This window comes from Mercenaria mercenaria, unplaced genomic scaffold, assembly GCF_021730395.1.
Source record: "Mercenaria mercenaria strain notata unplaced genomic scaffold, MADL_Memer_1 contig_2009, whole genome shotgun sequence".
NCBI classification, from domain to species: domain Eukaryota; kingdom Metazoa; phylum Mollusca; class Bivalvia; order Venerida; family Veneridae; genus Mercenaria; species Mercenaria mercenaria.
Window position 1 is genome coordinate 1 of NW_026460037.1, and position 27,076 is coordinate 27,076.

At 33.8% G+C, this 27,076-nt stretch overlaps 1 protein-coding gene across 1 annotated transcript in view; it reads right to left on the reverse strand.

The window, feature by feature from the left end:
- Positions 1-1,635: 1,635 nt before the first annotated feature.
- LOC123542571 (mucin-like protein) overlaps positions 1,636-27,076 on the reverse strand; it is a 32,652-nt gene continuing 7,211 nt past the window's right edge. Inside the window, exons 4-14 of the mRNA XM_053533072.1 lie at positions 26,725-26,821; positions 25,954-26,035; positions 13,385-13,609; positions 12,407-12,581; positions 11,571-11,873; positions 10,931-11,092; positions 9,581-9,769; positions 5,583-5,798; positions 5,185-5,307; positions 4,075-4,215; positions 1,636-1,990 (exon numbers count right to left, since the gene is read on the reverse strand). Of these exons, the coding sequence (XP_053389047.1) occupies positions 1,824-1,990; positions 4,075-4,215; positions 5,185-5,307; positions 5,583-5,798; positions 9,581-9,769; positions 10,931-11,092; positions 11,571-11,873; positions 12,407-12,581; positions 13,385-13,609; positions 25,954-26,035; positions 26,725-26,821 (1,880 nt within the window). The 3' untranslated portion in view covers positions 1,636-1,823. The remainder of the gene's footprint in view (positions 1,991-4,074; positions 4,216-5,184; positions 5,308-5,582; positions 5,799-9,580; positions 9,770-10,930; positions 11,093-11,570; positions 11,874-12,406; positions 12,582-13,384; positions 13,610-25,953; positions 26,036-26,724; positions 26,822-27,076) is intronic.

Genomic DNA, 27,076 nt, shown 5'->3' on the forward strand with positions numbered 1-27,076 from the left:
GATCGCTAATCTTCTAGGTCTAGAATATACAAATTATCCGAGGAAGCTGCAGGTGCACATGTTTGTAACTTTAGGTTCGGTCGGTATCAATTTTTTCCAATACTCATATTATTCCTACTAAAGAGCATTACATGTCCAATATAACCTATGAATTGTTTTAATTTTAAAATATTTTCAACGAAAGTATAGAAAAAAAGTGCCTTCTATCAGCAGTGTTATCCTCCAATTGTGTAGGTTTGAACAATTTTGGAATTTTAGGAGGTATATGAAACAAGTTTGATTGTGTCCGTTTTCTTTTTAATCCAAATAATTTGAGAAATATTCGTAGAAGGTTATCCAAGGAGCATTTCATAGTCTGTCCGGCGGTGTCTAACAAGGAGATTTAAAAAGATTTTTACGTTACACATATAGGGGAGTTCATTCTTGTTCAGTAATGTTATTGAAGAGCAAAATATTTTGATTACTCCTTATGATGAGTAACCCGCAATATTGTTTCAGATTCTCACCAAAGAGTCTTTGTCAACATTTTTTTCAGTCATATAAACGACGGTGTCTGCATGTGTCTGCTTGTAGCAGTTGGCACAATGCTCAAATCTATAATGCTTTCTTAATGGAATATCACTGGAGCAAGTGGCATGATAACCCAAACAGTCACATTATACTGACACCGGGCCGACCAGTCTTAGTACTATATCCTGAATGCTGAGCGCCAAACAAGGAAGCCACTAGTATCATTTTCACGTCTTTTGTATGACGCGGCCAGGGATCGAACCCGTCATGCGCTCTACCACTAAGCTACCGAGGCGGTACGGACCAGACGCTGAGTATTGAACGGACTGCATTTTTATATGTTATATGTACTTTTACCTATCAGCGCTTTAAATGTCAAAAAACAATGCTACTTTATCTTGCTTTTAATTTAATTATTATGTTTACTATGTACTTACATAGCCAGTTTTCTCACCAGTCACGAAAAAAGTCTGTAAGTCATTGCTCTACTTTGTTGTATAAGATACTATTAATACACAAGAAACGAAGAACATGGCAAGTTTTTAAAGCTGATGAAATAATGAACTACTTCCACTAGATATATACTTTTTCAACACAATTTGCAATCCTTATCATATTGAAACCCGCACAGATTCAGAAAGTATATTTGTACAATTGGAACTATAAGGTAGTAGGGTACACTTGGACTTGAACATGTTGGTCAAGGCTTTCATGTAGCGAGTCGTAATATTGAACTTCCCTAATATGTAGAATATGGTTGGTCATTTTATAAATGGTGTGCATACGTTGTGCTTTTAATTAATGACAGAATTAGGACTTTCATACAAGAGTACAGAGAGTTATTTAAACAAAAGCTGTATCCCATCCATTGGAAATAACACGCTAAAATAATAAAATTTGCACTTTTTGGACATCTCGTTGCAGGAAAATATTACTTTCTTTCACTTCGCCACGTAATACGTCCTGTTGAACTACAGGATATGAATGGAATATCGGCCTAGCCATCTCTTTTTTTTTCACAAAATATATCTGAGTGCAAGTCAACAAGCTTTTTTCAATGATTTGAATTTCCCGCGGCAGAAATGACTCAACGATTCATACAAAACCAGTAACGATTAGGTTCACAACTGACAACAATATTTTACAACTGTTTCAATTTTCTAAAGAATTAACATACAAAATCACAAAGTTTTATCGTTACGAATATTGTCGGGGACCGAAATTAGATAGAATACCTACTACCTAAACATTACATATATATCTGAATAAAACAATAATATTTTGACTGCTTTCAATCCATTATATCAACGATATCACCTGCAGCAACTGAAAACAATTACATTACCTATTTTCGTACAAGAATCATTTTTCATCTTTCTGTTGTATCCAGGTGCACATTGACAGTTGGCGTTACCCTTAGTATTTACGCAAAGTTCATTCTTGCCACAGGAATGTGTGTGTCTAGTGCATTCATCTATGTCTGGAAATATATTGGAAATTCAGATAATAAGAACTACTGTGGCGCTTTCTTTTTAATCCATCTAAATCAAGAAAATAGTTTTATAACAGTTGTGTAGCTCCTACATTACATTCGGAGTGTGTTTTTTCCAGAATATATGGCGCCCCTTCTTCCTAACTACTATGCTCTCGCAAGTAGTCCTTTTGCGTAACAACTGCCGCGAAATGCATAACACATGTAAAACTAACGTCGTTGTTTGTATACTTGCTATTTAACGGAACTTACGTAACATAATCACAGAAACATACACGTCTGTACCTGGATATACGAGTCTTAGTGAAAATCTTGACATGTAAAAACCAAATTTGCAAAATATTCTGTACTTTTAATTTTTAATGATTAAAAGTCAGATGTACATTATAAGCATGATAACATGTTTTAAAATCAAATGCATATTAGGCTTATTTTAAGATTAATTCTTATATGTTCATGTGACTTTCAATCATTAAAAACTAAGAGTACGTTTTGCGCGGTTTGACAAAATAATAAAATATGTGAGTATCTCTGCAATATGAAATATTGAGACAATGTGACTGGTCTACGATGGAAGATAAATTACCGCTTGTTCAATATGTTTGGTACTCAGTCACCGAATGGCGCATTTCTGGTGAGAAATGTACGTTTGAAATGGGTTAGTGCACTTTCCTGTTCATGACCATGGTCTTATAGTATACCTAGGGGTAAGGAATAACATGTGCAGAGGCAATTTCTTTCCGGTCTGGTGCCAGTGATTTTACCTCGCAGCGCTTTAAATGTAAAACAGCAATGCTACTTTATCTTGTTTAATAAATAACGACGCCCCAGAATAAGAAGGGCGTAGGTGTTAGTTACGCCCTTTTATGAATCATACATTTTTTGAAACTACACACCAAGGGGCATAATTCTGTAAAAAAAAATTTGTCACAAACTGCTGTGTTGACCAAATTCACCAATAATAAAAGGGCGTAAGTGAAAGGTTTTTCAGAATCCCAGTAATAGAAGGGCGTATCTGCACTTAATTGTTGTACCAGAAAAGTCCACTTACGCCCTTAGAATTAGAAGGGCGTATCTGTCATAGACAGTTTTTTTCATTTTGCCGAAAACTATAATTTTCCACTTACGCCCTTCTAAATCTGAGGCGTCGTTATATGTTTCCACCTCAGAATTTACATAGCCAGCTCTCTCTACAGTTATTGAATAAGTCCGTAGGCCATTACTGTACATCGTTTTAAATACTATTAATCCACGAGAAATGAAAATCAAACCATGTGTTTGAAGCTGATAAAATGATGAACTACCTTCGCTCGATATATACTTTCTTAACACAGATTCACAAAGTATCTTTGTACAAGTTGGACTATAAGGTAGCAGGGTACACGTTGATTTGAACATTTTGAGCACGCCAAGGCTTTCATGTAGCGAGTCGTACTATTGCACTTCCCTAATGTGCAGAATATGGGTGGCCATTTTATAAATGGTGTACATGCTTTTTGCTTTTAATACAAGAGTACAAGGAGTTATCAAAACAAAAGTTGTATGCATCCAATTGGAAATAACACGCCAAAATAATCCATTTACACTTTTTGGACAGCCTGCAATGATCCAGTTGCAGGAAATTGTTTGTTTTTTCACTTCTCAATAAAATAGGCCCTGCTGAACTACAGGATATGAATGTAATGTCGGCCTAGACACCTCTTTTTGTTTCACAAAATATATCTGAGTGCAAATCAACAAGCGTGGAACTCTTCAATGGTTTGAATTTCCAGCAGAAATGGCTCAACGATTCAGACAGAATCAGCAATGGTTAGGTTTACAACTGACGACAAAATTTTGTATGTATCAACTGTTTAAATTTCTTAAGAATTAAAAATCATAATTACTCTCTGTATTTAACAGACATCCAAAATCACAATTGTAAGTATTACAAATACTGACGGGGCCGAAATAAGAAGTTTACCCTAATACCTAAGCAGTACAAGTATATTTATAATGCCATAATATTTTTGACCGCTTTCAGTTCATTATATCAATGATATCACCTGCAGCAACGGAAAATATTCCATTACCTACTTCCGTACAAGAACTATTTTTCATCTTTCTGTTGTATCCAGGTGCACATTGACAAGTGGCGCTACCAGCAGTATTTACGCAAAGTTCATTTAATTTATTGCCACAGAAATGTGTGTGTCTAGTGCATTCATCTATGTCTGGAAATATATTGAAAAATCAGATAATAAGAACTACTTTGGCGCTTTCATTTTAATTCACTATGATTTCCATCAAAATCAAGACAATAGTTTAAAATACTTGTTTAGCTCAACCATTACATTCGGGGTGTGCTGGTCCAGAATATACGGCGCCCCATCTTCCTAACTATTATGCTCCCGCAAATAGTCTAATTGCAAAACAAATGCCTAGAAATGCATAGCACAAATAAAATTTACGTAGTTGATTATATAGTTGCTATTAAACAGATTGACAAAGAATAATCACAGAAACATACACGTCTGTACCCGAATTAACGTGTCTAAAAATCTTGACATAAAATTAGGTTAAAAAAATTGCGAAATATTTTGTCAATCCGCGCAAAACGTACTCTTAGTTTTTAATGATTGAAAGTCACATGAACATACAAGTATGATAACATGTTTAAATTCAAATGCGTATTAGGTATTCATACCTTTTAGATTAACTCATGTTCTGCTTTAAAAATGTTCATACAGTTGTGAATAAATTTTAGATTCATGACGAATACAACGCCCCGAGTGAGGAACGTACCTAGGCCGGTGAGATGTAAGTGACTGAAATCAGCGACCTTAACAGCTTGGCCACAACAATTACTTCTGCTGCTTTATATTTTATGCATTCCAAGGAATGAATACAAGACACAATCGTTTTGACGATTGAGGTAGCGACGAAGGAAATGTAAGATACTGTGTTCGCGACTGAAATATGTTTTTTACATGTAAAAATATTTTTTAGTTTATATTATGCATTTAAATGGAATAAAAAAATTGAATGGCTGATATTTAAGAACCTGGCCACAAATTCATAGTGAAATTGTACGATATTGATTTTATTTAACGATTTCTAACGAATGTGATGTTTCATCAGACACTATTTCATCTAATAAACATGATAAAGAAGTATTTTAGAATCTATATTAAGATAATTACCTTTACAGCTATGTCCGTCACTTTCCAACTCGTATCCAGAATTGCATTCACAAAAGTAAGAACCATTTGTGTTTTTACAGTGTTGTTTACATCCATTGGAATCGAGCAAGCATTCATTCACATCTTGAAAATACAGACAAATTCGAAATCACATTCATTCAATTCAAAAATGAAAATACTAGTAAATAAATTGATCTCATTAGGACCAAGTTATAATTATATAGGTCACAAGCTAATGTTTTTTTTTTTTTGTTTTGTTTTTTTATCCAATGAAAAAAATATATAATAACCTTTTTTGAAACATGGAATTCCAAACTTGTAAAGATGCCTAATTATTTCAACTATTGAACAATATGTACTCCGATCAAATATTTGCATCTTAAACACAAAGCAATTACCTGAACACGTTTGTTTTCCGCCGATAAATCCCGTGCTTTTTGTTCCTGCGTTGCATTTAGCACATGGCCAGGAATCACCGACTTCTTGTTTTGAAATATTTCCATTACATGCGCTCTGGTCAAAACAACTTATATTTGCGCAGGGATCGTTCCGTATCTCACAGAAATCACCAGTATAATATTCAGGACAGTCGCAGTTTGCCCTGGTAAAACCGACTGAAATTGTATAAAAGCAGCATATATTGGCTTCTTAACAGAAGTTAAATATTAAATTTCATTTGCATTATAAAAATTAATTGTGTACTGATAATCAAGATTTTGTAAAGATGATCTTTCACTTTCACTCATAATTTTTACCGGATTGATGCTAATTTTCCCTGTGTTACAGGTCGGCATTTTATGTAAAAAACGGAAATCTTGTGTAAAAGAGCGGTGCCCTGTATAAAATGAAGCCAGATATTTTTGGAGGATTTGATACTGTTCACTGTCGGGATTTTATTTATATAGAAACTTGCTAAATCAAGATCAGATTAAATTAAGTACAAAGCACTACATCATTAATTTGTTACAAATGAAATACCATAAAACATTATAATTCAGGTAAAATCACTTTTAACTTCAAATTCAATAGTTTATTATGTTTGACCTTCAGCAACAAATGTTTCTGAAGACATTGTTTTTTTTTTTTTGTTTTTTTTATCAAACTAAGAGCTGTAATTTAAAAGGTAGTAATATCGGTGTTCATTTTTGTCACGAAGCAAGAGCGTTATGTCCAGTTTTCCAATTTTGCTGCTGGCTGTGCTATATAAGAGTTGAAATCTATCTGTATAATTATGTACTTTTAGGAAAATATCGTAAAAATTATACAAACTTTCAAAAACTGGACTGGACTGTTGTTAGAAAATTGCAAACAGTGTTAAACAAGCTCGTACTTTAAGAAAATACCGTCAAAGTTGAATATCACTATTATGGTCCTAATACCTTAATAGAAACTCCTTCTGATGGCTTACGGGCAAAGGAAAGTACCTTAGAACACTCGCAGACAAGGTTTTAATTTCTGGGTAAGTAACACAAGAGGTCTTACATACGTAATAAATCCTGGTTACGTGTAGTTATCGCTATTTAAATACAATGTATAAAATGTTACACTGACTGAATGAGTCATTTATATATTACAGACTGTCAAAGGCAGATAGTCACTAGTTTTTGACGCAGGATTTCGATGTAACGGCACTGTCAAAATTGATACCCAGATTGTTATATTAAAAAGTCTACAGTTATAAAATGTATACAAGCATTTATTTTAAAAAAAAATTTAAAGGCTATTTTAATACCGGTATGATGTATATCTTATTCACAATCATGGAAAGTTCAGTCTATAACATACAGTTAGTGTATATGGCCCTCAACGTCTAGCGTTTGAACCTTCTGTCCTTTGGTATGTGCGTCATTTTGAGCTGGTTAACTAGTTTTCACCGTTTTAGCACTTACAGCTTTCAACTTACAGATTTGAAAGTTATTCAGTTATAACGTGTTCGAAAATCGAAAGACATATCTTTCTTATTTGTGAAAACTGCTGAAATAACCTGATAGTTAAGAGTTCGTACTAAATGAATAGGTACTATAGAAGGACTGGAAACTCCACATAATGCAAAAAAAAATAAGCGGAATTCTTTATGTATTTTCATTCATTGCATATGATAATCGCTTCCATTAGTTCCAGTACAAAAAATACTATTGTCAACGGTGGTAGGCCTACTTTTGAAAAATTCCAAGTGTTTATGTGCCTACTATGTTTCGATCGTGGTTATTTTTCAAATACAGTTAAACAGCATCAGAGATTGTGGCTGTAATTGTAACAGCTTTACTTTTTCTGTCGAACTATTCACAGATGAAATAAAACATTATCTGGAATATGGTGTTGCCCTCTGAAGTTATAGGTTTTAGTCGGCTGATCTACACCTCTTGTGCATAGGGTTAGGGAGGGGCTGGGGAGATTCTTACACTGATATCCCTCGAAGTTGAACACGGTATTACTTGATACATATGTTTTGTAAGCAGTGGGTAGTAAACAGTAAACAGTAAGCAGCGGGCATCAAGCAGTAGGCATTAATCAGTAACCAGTACACATTAGGCAGTATGCAGTTGGCAGTGGACAGTAAGCAGGAAGCTGTCGATTGTTGTGACGTCAGCACAATATTCGGAATGTTTTGATGTTTTTGCTATAAAAATATACACAGTAAGCAGTAGACAGTGCACAGTGAGCAATAAGCAGGACGCTTTCCTTTATGGAATTCCATACATTATGCTACAAATATTGGCTTCTTAACAATAGTAAGATATCAGATTTTCATTATAAGAACTAATTGTATACTGATAATCAAGATTATTATTACTCATAAATATTACCAGACTGGTGCTAATTATCCCTGTGTTACACTGTTTACAGATCCATATTTTATCTAAAAAGGAAAATCTCTTGTAAAATTAGGGTATTCTTTATAAGGTGAGGCCAGATTGTATTACAGGATTTTTCACTGTTAGGATTGTATTTATATAAAATTTATGGTTAATCAAGAACATGATAAGTACAAAGCACTACATGGTGAATTTGTTAGTTGCTACAAATGCTATGTTATGCATGTAACTTTAAAAATTCCAGTAAAAACATTTTCCCCTTCAAATTTTAGATTATTATGTTTGACCCTCAGCAAGGAATATTATATTTCCGAAGACATTGTTCTTTATCAAACGAAGACATGTAATCAAATGAGTGGTTACAGGGATGCTATTATTTTGTCAAAAGCAAGAATGTTATCTCCAGTTTTCCAGTTTCATTGGTGTCTGTGCTATACGAGGTATCGCCAAATTGTTGACCGATATTGTTTTATTAACAATATTAATGTAAATAAGTACCATAAATATTTTTATGTTTTATTACATATAATAATAATAATAATAGTAATAATAACAATAATTGACATAATTTCACAGTGAAAAGAAAACTTAAGAACAAATCAATAATATCATATATATTGTATTGTGTGTTGGTGGTTTTACTTTTCCTTCCACAGTCACCCCTAACTTTAACACCCATCCCTCTCCATTTTACTACGAGCGAGGTTAGGTACGAAGGTTAAAACTACTGTTTGTTGTTTGTGTTTTAATGCCCAAAATACGAATTTCTTTAAATCAAGGAACGAAATGAAACGCAGTTAAAATACAAAATGCATTCCTTGTGGAGTCGTTCAAATTAAGTCGGCAATTCCATTAGAAAAAGTAGATATTTGTAGCAATCCGAGAAAAGTGGAATTTATCCCTAGTTTAATGATTTGCATTTCGGTACGCTTTCCTTTTTGGATAGTGTTCATATGACTGAGTAGGTATCTGGATAGAACCAAGCACAACATTACCGACTAAAGTAATGTTATAATACCGCTATTTCATAATTTTTCACCAATGACCAAATTATATTTCCTTTTTCCTGAAGACTCATATAGCTTAAAAATAAACACTTGCAAATCTTCTGACTAAGGAAATTGTCATTAGTTAAATTGTAAAAGGTACACAAATGTTTATATGTGATTTGTAAATACAACTAGGCTATTTGGGTTCTTAAAACCTGATTGTCTTTTTCCTGTTAACCGCAGAGTTGAAATAATTTTATTCCTTCTAAGTGATACACTTTAGTCTCATTAGAGTTTTAAAAAATCTTTAGTCGACCACTGTTGCAACATGTCTTTAAAGCAGTTAATTGGGACGCACGCTATTAATTGAGGTCTTGCACGACAATCGTAAATACAATGTAATTCAATTTGATTTGTACTCAGGCTGGGAAATGTATGGTATTATAGAATAACATGGTATTGACCAAAGTCAATTAGTTATATGCGGAATTAAGTCCTTGTACGGCCGTGTCAATTTTCATAGACATAGTCCCTATATGTATTTGGCTCAGCATTCTGATTTTCAGCGAAGTTTCAATAATGCTTATATACCTGAACTATTTGTATTTGCTTCTTGGGTCACGTTGAAATCACATTCATCAGCAGTTTCACAGCCACAATAGGTAATCATGATTTGTTTACTTGCAGTGCTATTGAATCTGTCCTTTGCTATAAAGGTAATACTTGCTTCCTTTTCTCTTAAACCTGTGCCTACAAGCCACGTAAACGTACCATCTGACGCTGAAAATTAAACAAATCTGGACTAGTGTTAAATATAGATGAAAAATCTCTTATTACTAATACTCATAATGTTCAACTTTTTTAATGAATGTCATTGCTATTTCTACATCCAATTTTGGCTATCGACTCAAAGACTCAGTGTTAGAAAATGTGTGCATGTTCCATTGTGTACATTATTAGACGAATGCTTTTTATAACTCTACGTGTATGTTACGTTTTTAATGTGATATGTACCGATTTCCATTTAATTTATTATGCGACTTTTTCTGTAAGGGTTCTGAAGTTGATCTCAATGAGTTGAGACAGACATTTTTAGCATATGTATCTGTATAAGTATCTAACTTGTTTAAACTGTATCGGAATGAGTTTTGTTTTGATAAAGATGAAATATTATAATTCCAACAATCGAAGTCTAGTTTTTCGCGATTTACAATTGAGGTGCAGACTTAGTTTAGAACAGCAGTGTGTATTCGCTAATCTAGACTCTCTTTTTATTTCATTTACTTGGCACACTTTTATTATAATACAAAGATATTATGTTGATACAACAGTGAAAATGAAGCAGTGAGACATGTATTAGCTGATCGAGAAAGGTTTAGTGCGAATATATTTAAGCATTTTATTAGAAGTAATACTAAGGTGTAGTCGAAGGTATTTTTCTGTTGCACATTTTGTAAGTCGTATATCATTTGCTATTTCTAATGTTTCTGTTATTACCGACTTTGCATTATTTTGCCATTATTACGTACGGAGAAATATGGATAGCTCTGCACGTTCGTTACCATGATCAGAGAAAAAGTAAAAAATTGCTTTTGATTTTTTTAAATATGATGTCATTAAGTACACACACACACACACACGCACACACACACACACACACACAAAACAACAACAAACAAAACAAACAATATAAACGTATTACTTATCGCTCCATCGTTTGTAAGTAATGTTTAGTAACACATTATTTATTCTCATTTGTGTTTAATTTTAATTCTCATGCGGACCTTTAAATGACTTGCATCACTTGTGTATCACTTACTGAGTCAATATGGAATATAAAATTCAGTTTTCTTTATTTAAAAGAAGCTGCAGCAAAATTGACTGAAGCCTCATTTTTATAACAGGTTGGTTATACAACGGTCCGTGTAACAACTATCTTACTGAGATTATATTCCTCCTTCGGAATTTCTGTATGGACTGTGTAATTTAGATCATTCTGTGTTCCTACTTTAACATGTTCTGTGAAATTGAATTCCCATATTTGATCATGTATTACTGTTATGCCTTTGACTTCGCCGCTTTTAAATTTTGGAGCAATGTTGTCTGAAAAGGAATAATATAGATAAACATATCATATTTGATATATGCACTTTGCAACTATTTCAAAGACCTAACGAGCCGTCGTTCATATGACTGTAAAATTGTTGAGAAAGACGTTAAACCCGAACACACACACAAAGACAACGCAGAAACGTTGTAATAAATCATTCAAAATAAAGCTGTATGAAGGACGTTAGATAAATAATGACTTAAAAATTGTATCATATATCCAATTTAATAATTGTCTGAACTAGTTTTTATATCGCAAATTGTGGTTTCAAATCCATAATTCTCTAAAGCAGTTAATAAAATCATTAGCGTTTAAAACTTTACATTCAGACTAAGCTGAATCATATCTGTTTTTATCTCAGACTGTTACGTTTGATATTTATTTATACTCAGATGTGAGACAAAGAACATAATTTATTATAATATTGATTAGCTTGTCATATATGAAGAAAATTTGGTTTCAAATGCGTACTCAATATCTCCCACTGGCGATGTGTTGCATTAAGCTCTGCCATTACTGCTACTCCAAGACTATAATCCCCTGTCCTTGCTATAGTGAGCAAACACTGCTCGTTAGGTTCATTGTTCCAGTAAATCCTGCATGTGCTGTTGAAAAGTGTGATATTTTCGTCTGTAAAGTTCCCGAACAGTGCTGTTAGGTTTCCCAACAAATCTTCAAGGAATTTCGGACGAGTATGGTGTTTGTTATAAAACGTGAAATTTCCACCGGTGTCATTATAATTGAACAGACTTTCTGACTCGTTTCGTAGAGACCCTGAAACGATATAAATCATAGAGATGTTAAGCAACCAATTTGAGGAACAATATGATTTGTTAAGTTGGGACGTTCTTTTATCTATCGCGTGAATCAATATATCCCGAATGGACAGTTTCTGAAACAAAACATGTTCTCAAATTAAATGCTGTCACTAATATTTTACAAATTAACAAATAAGACATTTTAACATATATTCTATCAACGTCGGTATTTTGGAAATATTTGATAAACAACAGATGAAAAATTAAACAGATTCGAAGTTTTCTTATAAATTTTATCAAATTATGAATAATTTCTAGTACATACATAGCCTTACCATCGAAATAATTTTATTTTGTGACATTAAATTCAAACAAATTAACAAGAGATATTGTTTGGTATAACTTAATAAAGGACGTGCTTCTAAATCAGCGTGTTTATATTAAGTTTGGGAAGTGTTTTTAATAATTCAAAATCATTTGCATTCAAATAACTCAAACGTATAATAGCTTCACAAAGAACAGGTATCGTTCAAGTACACTAAAACTTACACGATTCCGCAAAATCAAACAACTTAGAGGCAGATGCATTTACAGCTACTCGTGACTTATTTCGCATTACGTAGAAACCGTCCTCTTGGTGTCCTGCAAGCCCAGTTACGTTTTTCGTACTGACTTTTTTTATTGACATATGTATACTCATAAAATTATCCGTTCCGAAAGTTATCTGAAATAATGAAACAGAATGTTAAGTCTTAATTGCTATCTAGAGATAATTCAAAGTTGAAATTTAAAGAAAATATTATGGAACCTATCCTAATAAGACGATGCAGCCTATTTTATCCCTAATCTATACAAGACATTTACTCAATGATAGGGTTTTAACTGCTTTGAAACTTGCACCTACTTTTCGATCAACATTTCCGCCATGATTTCTTTTCAAAAAGGCAATGCTGTTCACATGCCTGTAAAACCCTTATGACAGTAATATGATCTTTTAAAATTCACAGAATATTTTTATTTGTTATTGAATTTATCGCAAATAAGTTTCTGCAGTTTTGGATCGTAGCAAGTTTCAACAGTTCTGTTTTGATATATTGGCCGAGTGATTGTTATATGCTAGCTAATTAAACAATTACATTTTATAAACAAAATGTTTAAAAACTCGAGAAAAGAAAGAATTTCTTTTATGGATCAGAATTTTACATCGGGAAAATGCATATTTACTAAATATTATTTTGAGTATATTCTTCCGCATAGAACATTTTTGATGTTATCTATTGCATTGAGTTCAGCTTATACTAATTCGAATGCTGTTGAAAAACGGCGCTGAATCAAAAGCAAACAAAATCACCTCTCAGGCCGTAAAATAACTTCTTACTGAGACGCACACACTTAACTTGTAAATACAGATTACGATTAAGTAAAATCAAATCCAAAGAAAAGTATTTTGGTCATACGTTTTTTCTTGCAATAACATTTGCGCTCATTACATTCGTCCAAAAATGCTTTACTTCATCATTCACTCACCTGTTTTGCATAGTCACCAAAACCACATTTAGAGACAATAATTTGTCCACCGCCCGCTAGAACTTGACAGCTATATCGTATAGGCATTTCACAGGGATATAGTCTCCCGTTTCCTTTTGGAGACGATGCGTTACAAATTGCATTATATTTGCCGTTTCGGTAGAAGCGTATATCATTTGCACCTCTATCATAGTGTAGTTCTATCTGTTCGCCATTTTGTTTATCCTGTTGAAAATGAGGTTCAGCATTTAACATTACTAAACACCAATAATCATCTTATCATGAACACTTACAGTGTAAGACAATTATACAATGATGGATGTAATTTTATTTCTACTGTTACCATTCTGGGTGCAATAACCTTGCAAAGAAATCTAGGAAAGTCCCCGAAGTCAAGGAGTATCTGGTTTACTAAACGGAACCAGCTGTATATCAAACTCCAGAGTTAAAATCTGTTGAGAAATCAAGACAACCTTTAAAGGGTATTAAACTATTTCTTATCTATGGATTAAAGTGTTCATGTTTAAAAATAATTAAGCATTTATGCGTTTATGTTCTTGTAATGTTTTTGTTTCTGTTTTCAAATTTAAGACGGTCTGTTTCTTTCAGGCGGTTGTTTCTCTTTACTTGTAAAATAATCATTTTAATTTGAAAAATAAAAATTGATTTCTCTACCTGTCAAGTATACGTGCTTAAAAGGTAGAATAAATGATATGTCTGGGGTAACACAGCATTATATCATATTCCGTTATTCAAATAAATATGGGCGATAATCGTAGATTTTATATAGGTTATTTGTTGGTCTATTGATTTGTCAGGATTGTTTTGCAACAACTCAATATTCTATCACAATTTCGTATTCATTAAAATGAAAGTACATATTAATTTGCATTCACTTCCATATTTACTCATTTCTGTATTAAAGTCCTCCCATTACCACCAACGATGTCATTGCAAAATACTATGTTGTTTATTAGTCTTACGCATGCATTTTCAGACTTTAATAGTTCCATAAAAGACTTATAAAATTATCTACATTTTTTAAATGTATCATTCGTTAGTACTTGTCCATTTTTGACAGTTGTTAGTTTCAAAATCATATTTAGTAAACTTGTTAATGTAATAATATTTTACGTCTTTTTATTTTAATTCTTTTTTTTTATTTCAGTTTACTGTATTTCCTTCAAATGTTTACACAATTTTCCCATTTCACGTCAATCAATTTGTTTACTTTGCTTTTAATGTCTTGACATAATAACAATAACGTTGCTTTTCAAAAGTAATACCAGACTTGTTCGCACTCTTTTACCTTAGAGTTTAAAGGGTTTTGGTAAGTTGATCTTTAATTTTATTTAGCCATTTGCAAATAATAATCTCAAAGAATCAGAAAACATAAAAAACACTCATTCCAAGTACGGGGAGACACTTAAAGATTGCTGTTGTGATAGGTAATGAAGTCTGCAATAAGATCGTTTCGAAGCACAGGATGAAAATAGTCAAATAAAAAATAGCAGATTCGGTTAGATTGAGTCTTTTCATGGGAGGTCATGTAAAGTAAAACATACTTCGCGCACTGGCTTAAGCGAATTCTATCAATTTTGTTAAAAGATATTGAATGAACTCTCTGATCTTAAAGGACAAGGAAAGAAATCAAAAGTGAGAATGTGAAATATATCATTTAAGGGGGAATGGTACTTTGTCAAAATTTAAGATTTGCTTATAGCCTTATATACCAAAATAAACTTTAAGATATTTCCAATTTATATCATCATCTTTTAGAGCGATAAACATGCGTATGACGTTACCATGACGTCGCAAACATGACCCGTTTTCGCGCTTTTTACGTCCGTTAATGGTAGCGCTAAAATGGTATAAAACTCGATACTACAAACGTATTGTCGGCGTCAATGCATTAAATTATATATCAAACGACAGAATAAAGCAATGTCTAAGTGATCATTAACATGAAAAGGCATTTTCTATCCGAATTATCGAAGGAGGTGCGAAAAAAGACTTTTGGTTGTTTAAGAAAATTCAGGAAGAAAATCACTTCTGATCCATTTTGCAAAAAATTGGCCCGTGGAATTTTTGCCATTTTTTTATATGTGAAAATGCATTATGTTGTTAATGTCTGAGCCAAATTAGAAAAAAGTTCCCCGAATCGTTTTTATAGTACAACCGTTTGAATTAGAGCACTGCGACGCAATAAAGAACGTCGTTTAAGACATGACGTAAACACGTGAATATTTACATATGGTTAAACAGCTAATGGCGTTATGCGTGTCACAAGTTTTTTACCATACAGTAAAGGATCCGACATGAGTTGTCTTCTTGTATAAACTTTTATTAAATGAGTTCAAAAAGATGTATTTGACCATCCTGTGGCGAGCTAAATAATAAAGGTTAATGTGGAATTACAACGAATATCAGATACGTTTTATCACTAAAATAAAACACAAACATTTTCCGATGTCTGTTATCATTTAATGCAGCCAAATAACTGTGTTCATGCAACTTCTCTATGCAGCATTAAAAGTGCTAAAAAAGACAAAAGTAAGTTAACCGATTCATAAAAGGAATAACCAATAACTGTTTCACTGCCACGCACATCGGTTTACAGGTAATGCGTCAGTCATTTTTTAACAGAATAGCAGGGAGTCATGCAATGTTGATAGATATTCATTATCTTTCATTTTCCTCGAACATGCAGCAGTTATTGTATTTAATATTTTTTGCCGATTTGTAACTCTTACTTTCTTATTAATTTTTTCTGACAAAAGCAACTTGATTCCATTTTCTTCGTCTCTTCTATGTGCAAGCATTAAAACTTCATATGTTACACCCGCCTTGCACATTTTAGCAGCTATACGGTCAGAAAATTTTTTCCTTGCCGTCACCTAGATTGTTTTGTAAACGGTTAACATTTGACCGTTGGCAAATCGTTTGTTTTATAGTATCTATAGAATATTCAATCTGAAGCGCGTGAGCCAAAACTGTATCAATACTGACATTGATATTTATGAAGATCTCACGCAGAGCACAGGCATCCGACTTTGCATCGTGCATATTGTACTCATCATTTATTAAATCTCTGTAAACGTTTGACAGAGAGTACGAGGTGCGTTGCGGTAATACAGCTTTTAAAATGTCTAAACTGTCTACGACGCCACATACTATTGATTCAAACTGTTTAAAAGCCGATACTTTGAAGCTGATTGTATAGAATTGGGTAATCAAATTTATTCCCATTGTGTGCACAAAGAATTTTAGTAGGGCAATCAATGGTTTTAATCCAGTCAATTAAGCGTGACAACCCTTCCTCGGAAGATAATGCTCTGAGGTTTTTGCCGTCTTTACATAGCAATCTGACGCTGTTTTCAACTTTAACCGTGAGACCAGTTACCTCAGAAGCTTTCGAAGAAATAAGACCCGTAGGTAGTAAGTACGTGTCAAAAGACTTTCCATTTATTGTTGACGCTCCTATTTGCAAAATCTCTGCATTGTGTCCGAGTTTTGTCGTCTCTATATCAACAAATATTAATGTGGTATCCTCAGGATTATAGGAAATTTTGCTGATGTTTTTGGATCTTTAATTTCAGTTGTATCAATGTCTTCAGTAGATAATGTGCAATTTGTTTCATAAGTTACTCCCAATTTAACCTTGCTCATTAAATCATTTTTCTTACGTTCAGTTTTAAGTTCTATCTTCCGTTTCTTATATTTTCTCTGTGATTTGTACTCTTTGAGATATTTTCTTTTCTTATCCGTTCTCTCAACGTGGTTCAGTGTTTCTTTTCTTGGTGTTAGACATGCTTCATCAATGACTTTTTGTACGTATTCGACACCCTCATTAAACTGAAGAACTCCTGCGGCACATCGAAAATCAAAGCTTTCACTTAAAGTATAGTTTCTAATTTTAGGTGCTTTGGAGAAAATAACGTTATTGAGAGATTCGTTTGCCTGTGAATCTCCGGTTGTCATTAGTTTTGCAGGGTTGGTAATGTATGGTTGCAACATTTTCGTCAATTCATTTTTCAGTTTGAGGTCAGTCAAGTCTTTCCCATACGGCAGGTTACTGTGTTTAAAATTCTGTATTAACATTATTAACCTTATTTTTACACCAGAGGCTGCAAAGATGGTGCTCTCCATACATATGTGGAACGATGCTTTCTAGCGCCTGTCTTAATTCAGCTTCTCCTTTTTGTTTGTTTTGATTGACAGCGTATGTGAAATTTTTAATGAATGATGATTTCACTTTTTCGGTTAATGATGGACAGACTCGACTAATTTCTTCAAGTTTATTGCCTACGGTCCGTTTTGTATGTGTTGGATCTGAAAATTTTACAATATCAGAATTAACTTTCTCCCTGATGTATTTCGTTGCTGCAGAGTCATCGTCCCCTATAATATGTTTGTATTTCAATCCAGAATTGCTTGCCTCTTTATGCAGTTGAACACAAATATCGGGCTCCATAGCTTTTGCAGAATGGCTCCAATTTTGACGACAGTCGTGGATAGGGACTGGCTTTCCCACTTTCTGATAATAAGAACATTTTTTGCAGCGTTTATTCCTTGTACCAAAATTTAAGCATTTTCTCGTATTTTGACCGACGACATGCCCGACACCTGAAGAAAAAAAAGTTCAAACGTAAGAATATAAATCTAATTTTGTTGGTCATGTACATAAAAAATAAAAATCAATGGCCCGCCCGCTTAGCTCAGTAGGTAGAGCGTCGGTCTACGGATCGCGGGGTCGTGAGTTCGATCCTCGGGCGGGGCGTATGCTCTCCGTGACTATTTGATAAACGACATTGTGTCTTAAATCATTAGTCCTCCACCTCTGATTCATGTGGGGAAGTTGGCAGTTACTTGCGGAGAACAGGTTTGTACTGGTACAGAATCCAGGAACACTGGTTAGGTTAACTGCCCGCCGTTATATGACTGAAATACTGTTGAAAAACGGCTTTTAAACCCAAAACAAAAATAAATGGCAGTGCTAAAATATTATTTGCATACAAAGACAGATCACGAAATCACAGATACTTACTCACTCGCATAAATATTAAGCTTACGCCGTCTTGAAACTAGAACCCCACCTTGTATGAGAAATCACGTTCATTTTAAGGACTACAAACAATTACTAAAGTTTCGTGTTTTCATGAATCAATTACATGTATATATGGTAGAGTACATGTACTGTGTTTTCTGTATAGAAACATTTAATTTTATATATATTATTTTACCTGAATTACTGTTCATCGCCCTTCCACGTTTTGGCCATGCACCATCCTGACTCACAGTAACATCTACTAAAGACTTTTGCTTGTTTCCCGAGGGAGACGCTTTATTTCCTTCTGAAAGTATTTACACCAGGAGTAAAACAAAATTTCCGAAGCTTATATCATGCATAAGAGTGTACAGAGACAGCTTAAAATGTATGTATGAGATAATATCTCCATAGTGGATACATGGCAAAATTGACAAAAGTTCGCCTTTGATCCTTGAGATATCGTGTCCAAAAAGCTTTAAGGTAGAACGTGACACTATACCACGAAACTTTCGAGTACAGTTTTAACATTTGGCATCTGTGAAGTTGACCATATTTAATTGTCTTCATGTAAACTTTGATAAGTTTTCACACAGTTATTGTTACTTTCACACATTACATATGTTGCAACAATATGTGTTACTTATTTATAAACTTGAACCCATATAATAAAACAATTATTGACTGTTAAGCCATCGGGTATGATGTGATATTCACCGGAAGAGGGCAATATTGACCTCTTCCAGCCAATACCACAGCATATCCAATGGCTCAAGGGTCAATAATAATATAATATTCAAAACGAAATTAACATAAATGATTAAACAGAAAACTCAATAACAAATGTAGCTCTTTTTCACTACAACTTTTAAAAAATTACTGTAGTTATATAGCAGTCATAGATAATTATCACTCTTACACGGGTGCGTTAAATTTGCATATATATTATTTTTGCATGTGTATTTATTTTATGTGACAAATTACTTTGAAACAAACATAATAGTTTGATGGCAAATTTATATTTATAGATAGATTTATTGATCACATTTCTTTAGTTCTAATATTTACGAGATTATCCCTTTTTTGTTTTTATGCAAAAATATATCCAAGGGAGACAAACAGATACTGATTAATTAAGTACGGCTGTTATATACATTCTTATTACAGAAACACAATCTAAAGTATAGGTTTGTACCAGCATCGTGTTGACTTGTTAGGAAATTATCAGTAGCGCGGTACGGTGACCCCGGAAAAGGGCGCATAACAAGCGAGATTGTCGGCTAATATGGATATTCCAGATGAATTCATATTATTGTTCGTTTTGATTGATAGAATCCTGTTTTACGGCCCTTTCAGTATTTCAGTTATGTCAGGCGGGTAGACAAGATTACTGTCGCTCATTGACTGATTTTTGATTTCTGGCATTTGCAGCCACCACAGTTTGACCGTCATATGCGTGACGCATTAGTTCGACTAGTCAGACTGGCAGTTTCATAACATCGTTCCTCGGAATGACAGGTACTAGACCCTTAACAATCCGAAAGAAACATCCAACTTTATCTCATTAAGGGACATGCTCATTATAAGGACACGAACCCATAAACCTCAATCAGTGAGGCGGTGTCCGAATACTATGGATCTTTCTTTTGTATAAGTGTGTGCTATATGATCTTGTTACTCTTACCATCGTATCTTGATGCACGTGTTGCAAGACTCTCCTCTTCATTGTGTCTGCTTTCTATAACCTTGTCAGAGACGACGTTTCTTTCGACTGGTGCAGGTTCCATGCAGCAATTATTTGAATCTGTAAATCATTTCCCAAAGTATCTTGAAAAACTAATACGGAAAAACTAGATTAGCATGAATCAGTAAAGGGAGATAATATTTAACATTTTCCCTGTTCATTTTAGAATTAATTTAGAAATTAAATTTGTAAATGTTTCATATCCGTAAGGATTTTAATGATTAAAGATAAATCCTATTTTCATAAACAAGTACCGAAGTGCAAAAATAACTGATTTTTGAGGCGCTGTTCAATAATTATATTAGACAAAGAAAAAATTAACTTGTAAACTGTTAGCACGCTTTGCTCAATCGTTAGATCGCAAGGCTTGTAATCTCGGAATCTCGGAGTTGCTGGTTCGATTCAAGGGGTTGACCAATTAAATTAGTGAAAGTGTTTTGGATGATGAGACTTAATACTGAGGTCCCGTCTATGGGGACAACACACCTGGCACGTAAAAGAACAAGTAGTTTATCTGGAATAGAGATGCTTTCTTTATCTTGCAAAGTCCTCGAGAAAAACTAAAATGACTAATCTCTTCTTGGTGAGTTGGTTAAATGGGAAACAGGTATCGATGCTAATTAAATAAAAATCTTGTTATCACGAATAAGAAAAGTGAAGTCATATATTTTCACTTTTTTTTTCGAATAAAGCCGTGCTACCCATAAAATAAAAATGAACATGAATCGTGTGAACTAAACTTCGGTCAGTTACTTTAATAATGTTAATATCTAATTTCCTTTCTATCATTAATAAAGATTTTGATACTATGTAATTGTTTGTTGCAATAAAAGTCGAAATTGTGATAGCTTATTTCCTATATGATTTATATAGTCAAACCTGTACGTTGCACATCTGTTTCGCAACCATCTTCTTCGCATTCTGTTTCAAGCAACTCGAGAGCTTCGTCAAAATTTAGAGTTAATTCAACATTATTGTCTCCAGCTGCACCCACTACGCAAAATGATGCGTTTTCCGATTGTACATCTAGTATTGATATCTTTTCTAAATCACTTGCATTTGAGCAAGATCTCTTTGCCACTTTCTCTATTACCGGGCCTATATGCCTTTCACCTTTTTTCAAAGTTTTGGGATTTATCTCTGGCAATCCAAGAGTTGTAAGTATGCCATTCAAATGGGAAGCTCCGACTCCCCCGTGAATCATTGCTGAAATAAGAAGCAGGGGACAGTTTATAAATAGAAATGGAATTGCTTAAAATTACAACCATTATTAATTTATTAAGATTTATTATACAGCCATTCAATTCAAACTTATTCTAAGACTTTCTAAAATACGTGTAAAATAAAAGCTCTACATAATCCAGAATATGGAACGGAATGTGTATCTTTTTGAGTGCTCGTTCTCTAGTGTATACTTTTAATTTCTATTTGGACCAACCTTGCAGACTTTTTTGATTTTTATTGAATTTTAGGAAAGACAATTTTGTGAACCAATCCGCGAAACAAACGGCATCTGGACGCACATTCTATATCGTTATGTCGTAATGTAAACGGAAGGGGCACCTGTCCGTCATGGTATGTTTAAAAATTCATAATTTAGTCTTTTCTATTCAGGCTTTTTTCCTCGCCCTGTGCAACAAATTACAGATTTTTTTTTAATGAAATGAGCCGCGCCCTGTGAAAACCAACATAGTGGCTTTGCAGTCTGGTCAGTATCCATGCTGTTCGCTAACGGTTTCTTAAATTGCAATAGGCTTTGAAAGCGAACAACATGGATCCTGACAAGACTGTGCAAGCTGGTCTAGATCAAAGCTGGTCGCAAAGCCACTATGTTGGTTTTCTCATGGCGCGGCTCAAATAACATATGTTAAAACAGGTTGAACGGTAACCATTTATGTCAATGTTTTGACGTGTGGAGCCGGAATAGCGCAGTGGTTAGCGCGTTTGCTTCATGACCGGAGGTCGTGAGTTCGAGCCCTACCACAGCCATTAGGTATGTCCTTAGGCAAGACACTTGAAATCAACACATTGCCTCTCTCTTCGGGGTGGGTTACATCTAGAGTGAGTTTACATGTCTACGTCCCTAACAAAGGGTTTAACATTAAATGGGAAAATTAAATGGGAAAAAAATTAAATGGGACGTGTAATCTTTGGAAACAGTACGCGGCGGAATCTTAAAATTCATACGTAACATTCGAATTTAAAAATTCCGTTGTACTGCTTGCAAAAGAAAAATAGCGTATATAATATACATTGTCAACTTTTAGGATCGCCTACGTGGTCTGATTCACTGTTGAATCACTAAAATATCTCACTGATGGAGGACTGTGAGTTCGAGCCCCGCTACCGAACATGGCTCTTTATGTGAGAACACTTGGTAGTTTGTGTCGGAGGTTAGGGGTTTAGTACTGGTCGTTCCCAGGAACCATGTTTAGGGAAACTACCCGCCATACTGTTGAAACGAGCGTAAAAACTTGATTCAGTAAATTAATCAACTTTTTTGACAGTCTTATTACTGTAGTATTTACTTAAATTCTATAAACCTGCCTTTAATTTTATCATTAATACAATTTAAACGAAATTTACATTCGGATAGAACTGTGCGGAAATGTTTGTATTTTGATTATCCCATTTATACTTACCTAATGCAGCTGTAACGTTTATTGAATAGGGCTTCCGTATTCTGTTGTATGACGGTTCTGTTGATGTGGATGAACTGATCTTGGTAATGTCATAGCATTTTATACATTTGAAATGTAGTACACTACATAGACCATACTTAGTTTCAGAAAATAGGTTTTTCCAGTAAAGTCTTTCTCCGCATATTTTGCAACCATTGTCAAATATATTACCAAAATATTCTAAATCGATGATTCTTCTACCTATTTTGCTTTTCTCCGTATTATTATCACTCCCGACACTCCCTTTCTTCAAAAACTGAACTTTTTTAGCCTTCTGAATAAAAAATGAAGCATTTCTGAACTGTCCGTATTTATCGCGATTTACTTTAGCTTCAGTCTCCATTTTTTTTTATTCCCGTAACGGAACACAACAGTGACGTCATTTCCGATAGCATACGTTTTCCCAAACAGCATACGATTTCCTAGAGAGCAGACGAGTTTGAAAAAGATGCATGATGTGGATATTGAAATGAACATCAAGAACTTCTAGTAATTAAAAAGATACACACTTTTCAATGAAAATATTTTGAAAACCTGCATAAGGAAATGTGTAATATTTTTACGATTAGATTGAAATATTTAATTCATGTCTCATAACTGCTTGTTTATAGGTTTCCAGGTAAAATTATGACAAGCCATTTAAAATAAACACATGTAACGTTACATAACGATTACATGTCTTTTAACGACGCTACAGTAGTCAAGTTCAAACGGTTGTACTATAAAAACGCTTCGGTGAACTTTTTTCTAATTTGGCTCAGACATTAACAACATAATGAATTTTCACATATAAAAAAATGGCAAAAATTCCACGGGCCTATTTTTTGCAAAATGGATCAGAAGCGATTTTCTTCCTGAATTTTCTTAAACAACCAAAAGTCTGTTTTCGCACCTCCTTCGATAATTCGGATAGAAAATGCCTTTTCATGTTAATTATCACTTAGACATTGCTTTATTCTGTCGTTTAATATATAATTTAATGCATTGACGCCAACAATACGTTTGTAGTATCGAGTTTTATACCATTTTAGCGCTACCATTAACGGACGTAAAAAGCGCGAAAACGGGACATGTTTGCGACGTCATGGTAACGTCATACGCATGTTTATCGCTCTAAAAGATGATGATATAAATTGGAAATATCTTAAAGTTTATTTTGGTATATAAAGCTGTAAGCAAATCTTAAATTTTGACAAAGTACCATTCCCCCTTAAGTACAAGTGTATTAAGATATTACAAAGTAAACAGTACAACATAAACATACATGTGTTAATCCAAGCTTAATCATTTAACTAGAAGTGACCAAGTGGCACTTGACCTTCGTCAAGAAGCATTAGGTAATTACTATTTCTTACCATAGAAAAAACAATGGAAAATGAACATGAAGTAAAGTTAGATGTTTGTCAGTCGCTTCAGGTCTTCTTAATGTTTAAAACATTAAAATGTGTGGTTTATATTTTTTATGTTTATTATACTAATTATCCCTTACGGTGCCCCTAAAGTGACATGTTACACACATTTTTTCCAATTAGGTAATGTGAGACTTTTTTTTATTTCGAAATAATCATTTCGTTTAAACGAAATAACTTATTTCGTTTAAACGAAATAACTTATTTCGTTTAAACGAAATCATTTCGTTTAAACGAAATAAAAAAAGTCTCACATTACCTAATTGGAAAAAAAGTGTGTAACATGTCACTTTAGGGGCACCGTACTTTTCTATGTCTTATATATTAGAATTTTTGCTTGTACAACAGGAAACCTAATACAAAGAATTTTGATAAGTTAGTTTGCAATTTATGAGTAAAGTAACATTTTATAACGGAAAAAAGACAATGCTGTTTTGCTACAAGTTACCCAATAGAAAACCCGAATTTCTTTTGTGTTTTTTTTACCTAAATACGATCATGGCGGTGTTAAGTATACATGGCTGACATAAATGCAAAACTATGCAAATATGTGTAATTAACTGTCTTATACCCTAATACCCACTTCACATCTACGATTTTTTCTTACGATTTGCCAACTCGTAGGCAGTCGCACCCAATCGTAAATAGCTCGTCGGTAGTCGTAAATAGCTCGGCACTACTCGCAGACGATCGCAAGCAATCGTGAACGTTGAGGTAATGTTTTCGACATGAATTATCGGTGAATAGCTCGTAAAGAGCTCGTTACAAGTCGTAAGTATCGTAAACAACACGTTAACCGCTCGTAAATGTATCGTAAAGACTTTGTTTTACGATTAAATACGATGTGTTTACGATGTGTTTACGAGTTCTTACGATTTCTTTCACGATGCGGTACGAGGGGTTTACGATTTGTTACGGGCACTTTACGAGTACTTTACGAGTACGTATGTATGCTTTACGATTTATGAGAGGTATAAAAATCGAACAGTTTTTTTCAGTTGCTGTCAATACGTCAAAGCAGTGAGACTTCAATCATATCTGCAACAATGCCACCTAAAAAGAAGGTAGTAAACAAGAAGAGGAGAGCACGCTCGCCTTCGTGCAAATTTAAATTGCAAAAACATGATATTTGTAAATACTCGTATCTAACACGCAACTACTCGTAACAACTCGTAAACAAATCGTAATGCACTCGTAAAGCCTTTGGTGAATCATGATATTCCGTAATTCACTCGCAACAGCTCGTAAACACCTCGTAAAACGATCGTATTGATTCGTAATTACTCGGAACAAATCGGTAATTTTAGTCGTAAATGCATCATAATAACTCTGAATAAATCGCAATTTGATCGTAAACAGCTTTTAAATAGCTCGTAAATGTGGGGAATCGGTGAACTGCAATCCGTCACAAATCGTAAGAAAAATCGTTGATGTGAAGGGGGTATAACGGACATTCTATAAACATGTATGATATAACTTCTCTTATTATGAAATTGTACGAGCCTCACTTTTTATTATGAATCATTGTTAATATACACTTGTTCCACCATATATATATAAATTGCCTTTGTTCTTTTGTTGAAACACTTCAATGCGTCTGTGAGAGTTTGACGTTAAATCTTAATGTCTTAAAATACGTTTTAACAAGAAGTGTTGAAGAAGAGCAGTGAACAGGAAGACTGACTTACAGATAACGCGAAAGCTGTAAACATCGTTGAATCATTGTTTCCTTTCACGACGTACCCCGTCCTGGCTTGTATCTCAAAATTACTGAAATAATAACATAATGTCTGTATAATCTTTTTATTCTTTCCTCAAATCTGCTAACGCCTTTCGGCAAATATCTTTTAAAAACATAATTGTTGCTTTTGAAAATAAACATATTCACCAAAAACTAATAATTTGTTAGTAACATAAAAGAAGAAAAACGGTTCATATATGGCGAAACAAAATGAAAGACAGATTGGTACCTTATAGCAAACTTACCTTCCATTTGCATTTAATTACAATAGGACCTACGATGCAACAATTTTACCATATTGACGTCTAGATATATTAAAACGTTTATGAACGACGATACCTTCGATTTGGTTTACAAGGACACATTTGCATCAGTATATAAAAGTAATAAGAATTGCTTTTCTCGTTCGTTCGCGGATTGAGTCTGCGAAATATTTCTGCTGCAAAACACGTGTTTATTTATATCTATGACCAGCTAATAAGCTATAATCAGTGGGAAATTTTAGGTGTGGCTCAATAAAATATCAAAACAAAACTATTTCATAATAAATACTCCACAGCATATGCTGTTATTGTTAATACTGTCATAGTTACACGCTTCAACACCAACTTAGAATAGTGCATGTGCTTTAGATTTCTTTAAATATAATAATACAAAAGTAAACGAGAATAAAATACTAAATATACATGGTATGTTGATGTCATATTGCATCACTTACGTGTTATCAGTGAGAAATACGTATTCTCCATGACCATTGAAATCATAGTAGTTATTTCCATCTATTGCTTCAATCCTAGGATCACCCGAAGATGTAACTGAAAATGATTTAATGAGAGACAGTTGGTGCACCATGGATTCAGTTGCTATAACAATTAAGCACTGTTTTATGTTAATTTGAATTAGTACAAATTCATTTCATCATTTACTCCAATAACCCGCCCGCTTAGCTCAATAGGTAGAGCGTCGGTCTACGGGTCGTGAGTTCGATCCGCGGGCGGAGTTTATGTTCTCCTTGACTATATGACTATTTGATAAACGACATTGTGTCTGAAATCATTAGTCCTCCAATT